Genomic DNA, 13580 nt, shown 5'->3' with positions numbered 1-13580 from the left:
ATAAAAAACAATGACATAAGAGAAGTTCCAAGATCAATCTACCTAGCACATGACACGGAAGTAAGTTAGGTGCAACATCATAAACGTCCTCATGACAGGCTTCAGCAGCAGTTTATATCATCCATCAAAACATGCAAACTCTGCTGTTCATATTCTCCGGTATTTTGGGGTGTTCTGCTCAGTTTTATGTTATAGATGATCGAATTGGATTAGGGAGAGAATTTGATGGAATAGGTGGATTAAGCGGAGGAGGAGTAAGTTATGTTCACTTTAAATAGTTTTGGTGATTGCGGTTGACAAACTGTTACTTTTCTTCTCAGGCCACTTCGCGACTTCTTGTCAACTATGAAGAACCGTATCGGAGTCAGATATTGGATTTCTTATTCAAGGTATTTGGTCGCATGAGCTGCAGATGTGTGGCATTTGATGGTCATGTATTGAATAACCGAATGTGTTATTGTGTTGTGGGTTTTGTTTTATTCAGCCCAACTTTGGAGCTTCACTGCACATCTTAAAGGTAGAAATAGGAGGCGACGGTCAAACCACAGGTAATACAAAGTGTCTGTATCTGTCTTGTCTGGATCTGTCAATTCATTCAGTAATGCATAAAAAATGTATTTCAGGTGGAGCATAAAGTAAAATATTTCATGACTATACAACTGTCTTTATATCATAACTAAGAGAGCATGCTATTTAAAAAAAAATGAAATTTCTGAGAAGAACTCCTATTAAGTAGGTGTTTCGTAATGTATTGTTTCATAGCAAGCCTTCGTCGTTGTTTGTGAGAGAAAAAATGTACATGAATCAGGGTCATATGATGTGAGTCATGTGGTACATATACAACAGGAAATGACATGACAGAGCACCTCCACATAATTTTACCTTTTTCTGACAAGGCAAGGTTCATTCAGGTTGTAAAATGCAATATGAATTTGATAGATATAAATGTTGTAAGAGTCTGAAAAATAAATGTAAAAACTTTCAAAAATAGCCGTTAAGATGTGTATACTTTTTAAGAAACAGTATCTAAGTGCAAATAGCCTGACAAAGGCTTTTACATACACTACTTCATTGTCTAGTTGAGCCAAATAAAATTACAAAAGAAGCCCATCCGGTAAAGGAACAATAAACTCAGTCCTATTCTAATCTTCTCCCATAATGCATTAGCTTAGCGGGTGTTTTGGTAACACTTTTTTTTTTTTTTTTTTTTTTTTTTTTTTTTTTTTTTTTTTACAATGTTTTTGTTACATGTGTTACTTGTACTTGCATGTAAATTATGCATAATTGCATGCAACAAACACTAGACCAAACCCTATTCCTAACCCCTATAGTGCATGTAGTACATTTTATTCTGTACTTACTGAAATAAGCATGATGTTACTACTCCACCTTAAAATAAAGTGTAACCGTATTTTCTTTGCAGTCTAATAGTAGTTCGATGCTATATATACTTGGTGAAAAAGTGCCAGATACTATTGGTACCTCAGTAATGTAGAACATTTATAAACCAGTATGTAGTAACAAAGCGTGCAGTATACTGTGGATTATATTTATTTTTATCATAAATGGATGCTTTCTTATGGTCTTATATATCTTATATCTTACTTGTCCCTTACTCTATAAAGCCCACATCTACCCCTGCAATTATCCCTATTGATCAGTAAAAAATGTCATTGGAAGTCCAAGGAAGGCAAGGTAACAGCATGGTAACAAAACTAGCTCAATGTGTTGCTGTCAATATGGCAGCCTGTCCAATTTAAAGGGATACTTCACCGCTTTTTCACATTAAGCTATGTTACTCCCTTAACTAAGATGAGTTGGCACATACCTCTCTCGTCTCAGTGCGTGCGCTTAGTCGTTCTGACGTGCGGTGACGATCTGATAGCATTTAGCTTAGCCCACTAAACCCAGTTTATTCACTATGGTGCCAAACAGAGATCAAGTTAGAAGCGACCAAACACCTCCACATTTTCCCTATTTAAATACAGTTACACGAATAGTATGGTGACACAAAATAAAACGTGTTGCTTTTCTAAGCGGATTAAAAAGGAGAACTATAATGTATGGCAGAATAGCACTTCTGAGAGTACTTTGACTCTGCGCAGTAAAAATATATATAATATACAGTGAGGAAAAACACCCTGCTATTTTGCAAGTTCTTCCACTTAGAAATCATGGAGGGGTCTGAAATTGTCATCGTAGTTGCATGTTCACTGTGTTCAAGTTATTTTCCTCACTGTATACACATACACACTTACATATGATTGTATTCGTCTGAAAGAAGAATGTCATATACACCATCCAAGGCTTGAGGGCAAGTAAATCATGGGGTACTTCATTTTGTGGTGAACCCCTTATGCCTAGTCCCAGACTAAAATGCATGTTTAAGCTTTTTTAACTGAAAGCAACTTGCACTGACATCTAAAAAGATGTTTTTTCAGGTGTGACTTTTTTTTTACACTCACATTCACATTCACATTCACATTCACATTCACACTCACTATCTCTATCTCTCTCTCTCGCTCTCTCTCGCTCTCTCTCGCTCTCTCTCGCTCTCTCTCGCTCTCTCTCGCTCTCTCTCGCTCTCTCTCGCTCTCTCTCGCTCTCTCTCGCTCTCTCTCGCTCTCTCTCGCTCTCTCTCTCGCTCTCTCTCTCTCTCTCTCTCTCTCTCGGCCCCCTTGAACTTTGCGACCTTTTGCCACATTCCAGGTTTCAAACATAATCATTTTTTGTGAAGAATCAACAACAAGTGGGACACAATCATGAAGTTAACTTTTTTAACAAATCAAAAACTGAAAAATTGGGCGTGCAAAATTAATCGGCCCCCTTAAATTAATACTTTGTAGCACCAACTTTTGCTGCGATTACAGCTGTAAGTCACTTGGGGTATGTCTCTATCAGTTTTGCACATCGAGAGACTGAAATTTTTGCCCATTCCTCCTTGCAGAACAGCTCGAGCTCAGTGAGGTTGGATGGAGAGCGTTTGTGAACAGCAGTTTTCAGTTCTTTCCACAGATTCTCGATTGGATTCAGGTCTGGACTTTGACTTGGCCATTCTAACACCTGGATATGTTTATTTTTAAGCCATTCCATTGTAGATTTTGCTTTATGTTTTGGATCATTGTCTTGTTGGAAGACAAATCTCCGTCCCAGTCTCAGGTCTTTTGCAGACTCCATCAGGTTTTCTTCCAGAATGGTCCTGTATTTGGCTCCATCCATCTTCCCATCAATTTTAACCATCTTCCCTGTCTCTGCTGAAGAAAAGCAGGCACAAACCATGATGCCGCCACCACCATGTTTGACAGTGGGGATGGTGTGTTCAGGTTGATGAGCTGTGTTGCTTTTACGCCAAACATAACGTTTTTCATCTGACCAGAGCACCTTCTTCCACATGTTTGGTGTGTCTCCCAGGTGGCTTGTGGCAAATTTTAAACGTCACTTTTTATGGATATCTTTCAGAAATGGCTTTCTTCTTGCCTCTCTTCCATAAAGGCCAGATTTGTATACGACTGATTGTTGTCCTATGGACAGAGTCTCCCACCTCAGCTGTAGATCTCTGCAGTTCATCTAGAGTGATCATGGGCCTCTTGGCTGAATCTCTGATCAGTCTTCTCCTTGTATGAGCTGAAAGTTTAGAGGGACGGCCAGGTCTTGGTAGATTTGCAGTGGTCTGATACTCCTTCCATTTCAATATTATCACTTGCACAGTGCTCCTTGGGATGTTTAAAGCTTGGGAAATCTTTTTGTATCCAAATCCGGCTTTAAACTTCTTCACAACAGTATCTCGGACCTGCCTGGTGTGTTCCTTGTTCTTCATGATGCTCTCTGCGCTTTAAACGGACCTCTGAGACTATCACAGGTGCATTTATACGGAGACTTGATTACACACAGGTGGATTCTATTTTTCATCCTTAGTCATTTAGGTCAACATTGGATCATTCAGAGATTCTCACTGAACTTCTGGAGAGAGTTTACTGCACTGAAAGTAAAGGGGCCGAATAATTTTGCACGCCCAATTTGTCTGAAAGACATATACAATCATATCCAAGGCTTGAGGGCAAGTAAATCATGGGGTACTTAATTTTTTGGTGAACCCTTTATGCCTAGTCCCAGACTAAAATGCATGTTTGAGCTGTTTTAACTGAAAGCAACTTGCACTGACATCTTAAAAGATATTAGTGCCATTGTCTTGTATCAAGATTCACAAAAGTATTTTTTTTTCTAAAGCACATTTATAAAAGCTGCTTAAATGTCATAAATAAACCAAGGCCCAATCCTGGCTTAATATCTAAGCCCTGTCTGTGAAACTCGGTCAATACTATACTTACTATAGAGTTATTGTTAGGGTTAAGGTTTGGTTTAGGGTTAGTTACATGTAATTATGAATCATTTACTGTTATTACTAAAGTAAGTATATGGAGTAAAGCACCTTAAAATAAAGTGTGACCGAAAATACTTTTCATTTGTGAATTTTTTTTATTTAGTAAATAGCAGCATTTAATGCTGTTTGTACTTAGCAAATAGCCTCTACATTATGTAGGCTATATGCTTTTTCTTTTTTTTTTAAACAAGAACATTTGAACTTTTCTTAATAGTATAATCATTTCAAACCAAAATGAATACAAAGACTACACTTTTTTTAAGAACTTCTTTATTTTTGATTCACTTAATCTGTTTTTCTATTGCTTGAGGTCTCAAGTCTTTGAGCCGTTTTCTAGTATGTGGTTGCTGACACTCATGTTGCTGTAAATTGCCAATTCTCATAGCCTTATTCAGACAGGACTAGTTTTCTAAATGATGTTTGAGTTACAATTCTTATCACTCAATGTCTTTGATTTTAATGTACTGATTTGGATGGGACTAACATCTCTGTGTTTATTGCAGAGGTGGGAGTGTGTGTTTTCTAGACTTTACAGAAGGTCTTGTGTGTTCCTTGAGTCTATCATGAATAAATGAATGAATGAGACATTTATATAGCGTTTTTATATGTACTACTGTACACCCAAAGCGCTTTACACTCATGACAGTGGTCTCAACCACCACCCGCATCCACTTGGATGATGCGATGGCACCCATAGTACAACGGTGCCAGTGCACTCACCACTGACCAGCGATGGGTGGAGAGGAGAGAGGGTGATAGAGCCAAATCAGTGGATCAGAATTATTAAGAGGCCATGGTTGGTAAGGGCCAATGGAGGGAATTTGGCCAGGACACCAGGGTAGGGACACCCTACTCTTTATGCCATGGTATGTTTAATGGCAATAGAGAGTAAGGACCTCGGTTAAAAGGGATAGTTCACCCAAAAATTACAATTGGAACTTTCTTCTCTTCCGGTAAGGTCAATATCCAGGCTCTAGATATGGGATATACGAGCCAGAGGATGGATATTGACCTTACCGGAAGTGAATCGCGTTCCAGGCTGTTGGATATAGCGTTGTATTTGAGATTAAAAAAAAATATATAAATACGGCTCGATTTCTCACACAAACTGATCTTTGAGTCTTAAGGTATCAGTGTGTCGTCATGAGCCACAGGGCTCGTTGTGAATGTTGTCTAAGCATGTTTTTTTTTTTGCTCAAATAATGTTACACAGCAAACACACAGCAAAGGTTGAAGTTATAAATCTTCATTTGTGTTTTACTGAAGAAACAAATACACCTACATGTTGGATGCTCTGGGGGTAAGCAGATAAACATCAAATTTTCATTTTTAGGTGAACTATCCCTTTAACCACTCATTCGAAGTACGGTGCTTGTTACAGTACAGTGTCCCCATCACTATACTGGGGTGTTAGGACCCACACAGACCACAGGGTGAGCACCTCCTGCTGGCCTCACTAACACCTCTACAAGTAGCTATCTAGTTTTTTACAGTTGTTTCCCATACAGGTACTGATCAGGCTCAAACCTGTTTAGCTTCAGTAGGAAACCAGTCTTTGGCTACAGGGTGACATATGGCTGCTGGTATACATGTGATATATATGTCGTTTTAATTTATTATATACTGATATTAAAATGGGCAGTCTACTAAGTTTCTGTGATTTGGCTCTATTTAATGATTGTATATGTTATTTTCCTGTCGGATACCATCCATATTGAAACTAAATGAAAGCATTCCGAAGATTGGTGCGCAAACGGTAGCTCAGGTAGTCAAAAACGCATAAAGAGAAGAGAAGTGTTATAATAACCTTAAGGGATAGTTCACCCAAAATTTTTAATTGTCATCATTTACTCTCCCTTAAGATGTTCCAAACCCAGCATCTTAAGGGATCTTAAGGTTTAAATTGTTTTGTTTTTCTGAACACAAAGGAAGATATTTGTAACCAAGCAGATCCAAGCAACCATTGACTACCATAGTATTTTGTTCCCTACTATGGTAGTCAATGGTTGCTTGGATCTTGGTTCTTTACATTCTTCCAAGTATCTTCCTTTGTTTTCAGCAAAACAAAGACATTTATACAGGTTTGAAACAACTTGAGGGTGAGTAAATTATGACAGAATTGTCTTTTTTGGGTGAACTATCCCTTTAGCAATCACAGAAATTCACATTCAGACGGGATTAGATTTATCAGAGAATTTGCAGAAAGATATAAGGTAATTTTGCCCTGGAATGTTTACAGAGATTGCGTGAGGGGAAAAACTGATTTGGCAGATTCATACGGGATTAAAATAGCAAAGAAATTCTCTAACATCCAACTGGAAATGTCCTGTCCAAATATGTTAGAAAATAAATGCTGTCCAGTGTCTTTGAGGCTGCCAGCAATTCACCATGACATTGACATAATGATAGTGTGGAGTTATTCAAACTATAAAAGAAAAGAATGTTAAAAAAAAAAAAAAACGATAAAGACATTTTATACTAAAACAAACTATTTTAAAATGCCCAGTCTCTGCAGGGTTCCCAGAAACACAATTAAGAAACTTTGTTTTGAATACTTAGTTTTTTTTCTTTCTTTATTTTCATTTGTTTGACAGATGGCACAGAACCCTCTCACATGCACAGTAAGGATGAAAGGAATTTTTTCCGTGGATATGAGTGGTGGCTCATGAAAGAAGCCAAGAAAAGAAATCCAAACATCAAGCTGATTGGTAAGCGATTATGTTCAATACTGCATTTCCTATTTATATTAAGGACAGAAATAATGTAGATAAGATCACAGATATTTGATTTGATTCAAAGATTTGATATTTTAGGCCTTCCCTGGGCATTTCCGGGATGGGTTGGATATGGAACCCAATGGCCATACTTCTTTCCAAATGTTACTGCCAACTATATTATTACATGGATCATGGGAGCAAAGAAGCATCATAACCTTGACATTGATTATATTGGGGTATGTATGCTTTAACTTATAATTATGGTGTCTGTTACTGATGTCTTTTTTTTTTTTTTTGAGTGAACCTTTATTTGAACTTCTCGTTTTGATATATTTTCAGATATGGAATGAAAAAACATGTGATCCATCATACATTAAGGTAATAAATTGACATCTTCGTTCCGCACAGCTTAACTACCTTGACAGTAAGATTATTATTATTATGTCTGTTTATCATTTCTATAGGTGCTGAGAGTTATTTTGGACAGAGCTGGTTATACAAATATTGGCATCATTGCTGCAGATGGAGACTGGTCCATTGCAGCTGCCATGCTGAACGATTCATATCTGAATGATGCTATTGAGGTGATAGGGTGAGCAGTTTGAAAATTTTGGCAGTATAAACCCATATAATCAACCAACTAACTGAGCTATTAAGTGTAAACTAAGGTGCAGTTAGAGTTTACAGTCTTTACAGTGTCCACTACCCAGGCACCCACACAGTGAAGGAAGCTCTGTTGACGGAGAGGAAACTTTGGTCATCTGAAGACTACAGCACCTTCAATGACAACATCGGTGCCGGATGCTGGGCTCGCATTCTAAACCAGAACTACGTGAACGGCAGAATGACCTCGTGAGCTGTTTTCAGGAACCTTTTGCTAGCTTTAGAATATAGTACATACTAATGCGGATGTGCTCAGAGTAAGACTGCTTTGTTTTAGGACTATATCCTGGAATTTGATAGCAAGTTACTATGAAAATCTGTCCTTTGGCGGAGATGGGCTGATGACCGCGGAGGAGCCCTGGAGTGGACATTATGTAGTGGAATCTCCGATATGGATGACTGGTAACATGTTTCTAATAATTATCTACATATGCTGCTACATAAGTTGTGAACTTTGCACCTTCAGTTTGGCCAATTTTGGGGTCAACATCTTTTTTAGGGGGTCAGGCATGATCGTAACATTATCTGAAAACATTTGGGCAATTTTGATTGAAAAATAATCAAAGATGGGGGTGGGGGAATAATATACAGTCAAACCTAAATTTATTCAGACAATGGTTGTCACACACCAAGTAAGTTGTAAGATTCTTTTTACTGTAAGAATTTCTTATGTCTTTTTTTCTGTAGCACACACAACTCAATTTACACAGCCAGGCTGGTTTTATCTACAGACGGTGGGGAATCTCACCAGTGGAGGAAGTTATGTGGCTTTAACAGACCGTAAAGGGAACCTAACAATTGTTATTGAAACCATGGTAGGTGGTTAGTTATTTTCTTAGGTCTTGTGAAGATCACAAGATTTAGTGAATCATTTATTTTGACCACTATAGACAATATAAACACTCCTCCCTGTCTCCTTTGGTAGACACACAATCACTCTCAGTGCATTCGTCCTTCTCTACCCCCCTTTGACGTCTCCCCTCAGAAAGTCACATTTCAGCTCAAAGGTTCTTTTGTAAGTGCTGTTCTGTCTGTCCTTGATATTTCTATCCTTTTATTTCTTAACCTTAAGGCTTAATTTTCTGCTTTCATATTTTTTTTTCAGTCACATCTCACTGACCTTCAAGTGTGGTACTCAAAATTGGATTTTGAGACCAAAAAAGATACGCTCTTTGTGCGAAGTAGTCCTATTAAGGTATATTTCAATTACTTCAGTCCATGTTTCATGTTTTAACACAGTGCAGAATTAGCAGTAAATTAACCTTCATGTTTCCACACAGGTCTATAATGGTGTCTTCACCTTAAAACTGGATGTCGATGAAGTTTACACAATCACAACACTCACCACTGGACAAAGAGGTTTCTACCCAGAGCCTCCCAAATCCCGCCCATTTCCGAAGAAATACTCTGATGATTTCAGTATCGGTAAGCAATATTAGTGCCAAAAGGAAACTATTGGCATTGACTCAGCTGACATTCCTAACAACATTTCTTTTCATTCAAAGATATCCCTCCATTCTCTGAGGCTCCATATTTTGCTGATCAAACCGGTGTGTTTGAGTACTTCAGAAACCACACAGATAATGGCTCTCACGCCTTTACTTTACGACAAGTGATCACTGAACGGCCAGTCACATGGGCTAGAGATGCCGACCAGACCATCAGCATCATAGGAGATTACAGCTGGTATTTCTGATATTTTGATGAGCCAGTGAAATATGAGGGAACACACTTTACTCAAATTTGCATCATCACAATATTTTATTTGCAACATTACAGTTAATCAACCTTTGTATCACGCAGTATCAGTACATTTAAAAGCTACTCATTAAGAGAACTTAGTGATTTATAAAACAGTTATGTTAAAAAACAGTGATTTATACACTTTTTAACCCTTTCATGCATGAATTATGAAAATCATTATCTAGATTTTTAAAATATTATTTTTATTATTTTAATATAATGCTAAAATTTAAATCTATTTTCATTAGTACAAAATTTTGTTTTATTTAAAAATTATTTATCTGTCTACGTATGTGGTGGATACGGAAGCCACAGATAACTATATGGAACATTGTGTTTTTATTATGGCATGTTATGCTATGTATATCAGCTCAGTTATTAAAAACAATAATGTATAATATAATAACAATAAATCGCATAATGTAGGAACTATAACGGTAGTTACATGTATGCGGAAACCAAGAGCTGGGCTTTGCTAGCTCATACTCCTCATCACTGCTGTCACGGTCACTTCCACTGTCCTCTGGGATATTCCCTATTATTCTGTACTGGGAGCTTGACCTGTGCTGTCCCTGTTTGGGAGGCAAAATGCAAATTTATCTCAGTATGTATGTGTAAAGTTGCCATTTAATGCTGTAATATGTCATTTTTAATGGTTATTTATGTTGATATAAAGCTGCAACCTCCAGCGATCTCTCTTGAATCCAATTCGAAAGTAATGTAAACCGCAATTCCTAAACTGGCCACTAGGCCAAATTCCCAACTTTACAGCAGAAAAAAACATGTTTACAGCTTGGTACAAATTGTGGTTTTGGCCTATACAGCAAATTTTTCTCTTCATGACAACTGAGGGGGGTGAAATGAAACTCATTAGTTTACATCAGGGGTCCCCAGACTCGGTCCTGAAGGGCCGCTGTCCTGCAGAGTTTAGCTCCAAACAGCTAATCAATGTCTTACTAGGTCCTATAAAGACATTGATTAGCTGGTTCAGGTGTGTTTGATTGGGGTTGGAGCTAAACTCTGCAGGACAGTGGCCCTCCAGGACTGAGTTTGGGGACCCCTGGTTTACATTATATAAAGCCTTAAAGTTCTGCATAATTAAGGACGTGGTCACTTTGAGTGACAGGTGGATAGCCATTTAGTCTGTTAGTCATTGCGCCTCTTTGCCCATTTTTTTGCCTATTTTCTGTTATCTGGGCGTGATACATGACGGGCTGGCTAGCCCGTCTCTACTTTACGCTTTAGAAGGGCTTATCGGAATCCTATGGGTGACGTCACAGACACTACGTCCATATTTTTTTACAGTCTATGTTTGATATATTTGTTTAATGTCTGTTTTATTACAATCATAAAGACAAATTGTTTAAAGACAAATCATAACATCTTTGCAAAAATAGAACAGATATTCTAGCAGGTTACAGAAATCCATCTTTATGCAATCTGACTCCTCAGAGGAAACACCCCTGCATTAAGTAAATCATTAATAACCAAACAAAAAACATTTAACATATCTATAAAAAAGATAAATTTTTAAAAAAATACAACACATCATACAAAATGTTTAATTGCTGTTATTTTTGTGTGTTTTAAGCCTTATGAAGGTCAGTTGACCGAAATTTTGTGATGCAAATTTGAGTAATTTGTTGGAATTCATTTTAGACATCACAATTTATATTGGATGTTTATCCAACCACACCTACGAAGGATTTGAGTGTGCAAGGATCTATATTTTCTATTTAGAACCTGCACTTTGCAAGATATTTTGTTGTATGTTTTACCTCATAATCACATAACCAAACTTCACTCTTGTCTAACTATAGGACAGACCTCAATGTATCCTGTGACGTCCTCATTGAGACACCCATCTCTGGAGGAGCGTTCCTGGCAGCCAGGGTTGATCAAGGTGGAGAATCCGTACGAGAAGCAAAGGGTGTCTTTTATTGGCTTTTTGCAAATGGAACCTATAAAGTGACAAATGACATAGGTAACAATTTTGTATTTCCCTTTCTTTGTATACAATGTGTTCATGTTTGGTTATATTGTTACAAACAGGGTTTGAAATTAAGATTTCTCTCACCAGCCATTCAGAACTTCTATTAACTAAAACAGAAATATTGGAAATAAGCCAGAATATCAAAATTACAGCTGACACCGTGTCTATGGCGCAGTGCAACAGCTAGAAGCTAGCCACACTGGACTCATCAAAGCGACTGTTGCAAATCTATTTGTTCTTTGTGTTATTAGTAGTGCAGTATATGATATGACAAAATACAAGATATTGCTAATGGCTGATGCCTTTGACTAAATTAAGATGTAATTGACTCCTTTTCACATTAAAGTGTTAAATTATTATTATCGAGTTAGTATTATCAAATTAATATTAGGGCCTACATCATTTCATGATAACATCACCACAGAACCAAAGCTTGTGCCACAGATGAAAATGAGTTTAAAACAAACTACAGAACTACATCCATCTACATCTACCCCTTAACCTAACTTTAATTCACCTAAAAAATCATTGTTCAAACAAAAAGTCATTGTTTACTTATTCTCATGTCGTTCCAAACCTGTTATACTTTCATTCATCTTTGGAACACAAATTAAGGTCTTTTTGATGAAATTCAAGAGCTCTCAGGCCCCTTCATAGGCAGCTATTTAATTAACACTTTCAAGGTCCAGAAAGAAATTAAAAGCATTGTTAAAATAGTCCATGTAGTAGTCCATGTAGACTCCAGTAGTTCAACCTTAATTTTAAGAAGTGACAAGAATACTTTTTGTGTGCAAAAACAAACAAAAATAACTTTATTCAACAATTTCAGTCTAGCCTGTGCCTGTCTCCTAGCAGTTTCCGTTGTGAATAGTGCAGCGTTCTCGAGATCTACGGCAGCCGATGCTGTCCATGTGAGCACCACGAGTCGTCCACAGCGCATGCATGGGAGCTGCAATGTAAACTGTGTAGGAGGCTGGCACTGGCGGCTGGCCAGACCGAAATTGTTGAATAAAGTAATTATTTCTGTTTGTTTCTGTGAATACTTTTTGTGCGCAAAAAAGGTCTTTTTGTTGCTTCATGAAATTAAGGTTGAACCACTGTCAACCTGGACACATGGACTATTTTAATGATGTCTTTACTACCTATCTGAACCTTGAAAAATAGCTGTCTATGGAGGGATCCGAGAGCTCTCAGATTTCATCTAAAATATCTTCATTTCAACAAAGGTCTTACCGGTTTGGAACGACATGAGTGTGAGTAATTAATGACAGAATTTTCATTTTTGGGTAAACTAACCCTTTAAACCATGTAGTTACCTTATATTAACCAGTACTTTCTTACGGTAAGTGATTACACTGTAAATGCACATAATGTAAAACAAAGTAAGTAAAGTAATGCCCCACCCCCCTATTTGCGCACAACACTAGTGCATGCCAATGTTTTTTTGTATCTCCTTAGGCTATGCTATATGAAAATCTTTTAACCCTGATTACAACTTTAATTTAGTTTGGTTCATACCTAAATTTACCATTTTTATTGTATTGTGACTGATCTTTATGTATTAAAGGTGGAAAGAGGGTGCTTGCTGAAGGGCTGTCAGGAACAAGGGCAGGTGTATGGTATACCTTAACCCTTAGAGTAAAGGTAAAATCTACACACACATGTGCAATCTTATTGCTATTAACTATATCTTTGTTTTTAAATGCACATATTTTGGTCTGCAGGGATATTTTGCCTCAGGAATGCTGAATGGCTATACACTGTGGAAGAACGCTGTTGTTCTCGAACCCAAGAATGGCTGGGCTGCACTAGGAACTTATTCTTTTGAATATGCACAGTTTGATAATTTTCAAGTAAATGCAGATTGATTTCTGCATAAATCACATTCATGTTTACATGATTTCTACACACTTGCTGAAGGTGCTTTCGCGTTATGTCGGAATTACCTGATTACAACAAGCTCTGACCTGTACCACATGACCACAGCCCCCTAACCACGGCAGATTCATTTTGCCAGTGATCATTTTGGCATATAAACACATTATTTCGAGGTTGTGAAAAGCTCCATCACAAGTTGTCATCT

The 13580-nt window shown here is 37.5% G+C and overlaps 1 protein-coding gene across 2 annotated transcripts; it reads left to right on the top strand.

The window, feature by feature from the left end:
* Positions 1 to 48: 48 nt before the first annotated feature.
* galca (galactosylceramidase a) lies at positions 49 to 13366 on the top strand. Of its 2 annotated transcripts, none has more exons than XM_067417321.1 (17): positions 49 to 254; positions 321 to 389; positions 485 to 548; positions 6976 to 7089; positions 7195 to 7334; positions 7438 to 7476; positions 7563 to 7690; positions 7795 to 7950; positions 8039 to 8163; positions 8449 to 8576; positions 8687 to 8776; positions 8867 to 8956; positions 9042 to 9186; positions 9267 to 9447; positions 11325 to 11488; positions 13065 to 13141; positions 13222 to 13366. In XM_067417321.1, the coding sequence occupies exons 1-17, from the start codon at positions 132 to 134 to the stop codon at positions 13363 to 13365; spliced, it is 1977 nt and encodes a 658-aa protein (XP_067273422.1). In that variant the 5' UTR covers positions 49 to 131; the 3' UTR covers position 13366. The 2 variants fall into 2 exon arrangements, with proteins under 2 accessions (XP_067273422.1, XP_067273423.1); XM_067417322.1 differs by having other exon boundaries at positions 97 to 159.
* The last annotated feature ends 214 nt before the right edge of the window (positions 13367 to 13580 follow it).

The sequence above is a fragment of the Pseudorasbora parva genome, chromosome 15 (genome assembly GCF_024679245.1).
Source record: "Pseudorasbora parva isolate DD20220531a chromosome 15, ASM2467924v1, whole genome shotgun sequence".
Lineage (NCBI taxonomy): Eukaryota > Metazoa > Chordata > Actinopteri > Cypriniformes > Gobionidae > Pseudorasbora > Pseudorasbora parva.
The sequence above is the reverse complement of the archived record's forward strand: the minus strand, read 5'-3'. Positions and strand labels throughout refer to the sequence as shown.

What these genes read in the sequence shown, in the direction of transcription:
- galca (XM_067417321.1), top strand. Translation starts at nt 132, where the DNA reads ATGCAAACTCTGCTGTTCATATTCTCCGGTATTTTGGGGTGTTCTGCT. An exon ending in GATGCTATTGAGGTGATAGG is followed by an intron (nt 7,691 to 7,794) that starts GTGAGCAGTTTG and finishes CAGTCTTTACAG; the next exon opens with TGTCCACTACCCAGGCACCC. An exon ending in CTCTGATGATTTCAGTATCG is followed by an intron (nt 9,187 to 9,266) that starts GTAAGCAATATT and finishes TTTCATTCAAAG; the next exon opens with ATATCCCTCCATTCTCTGAG.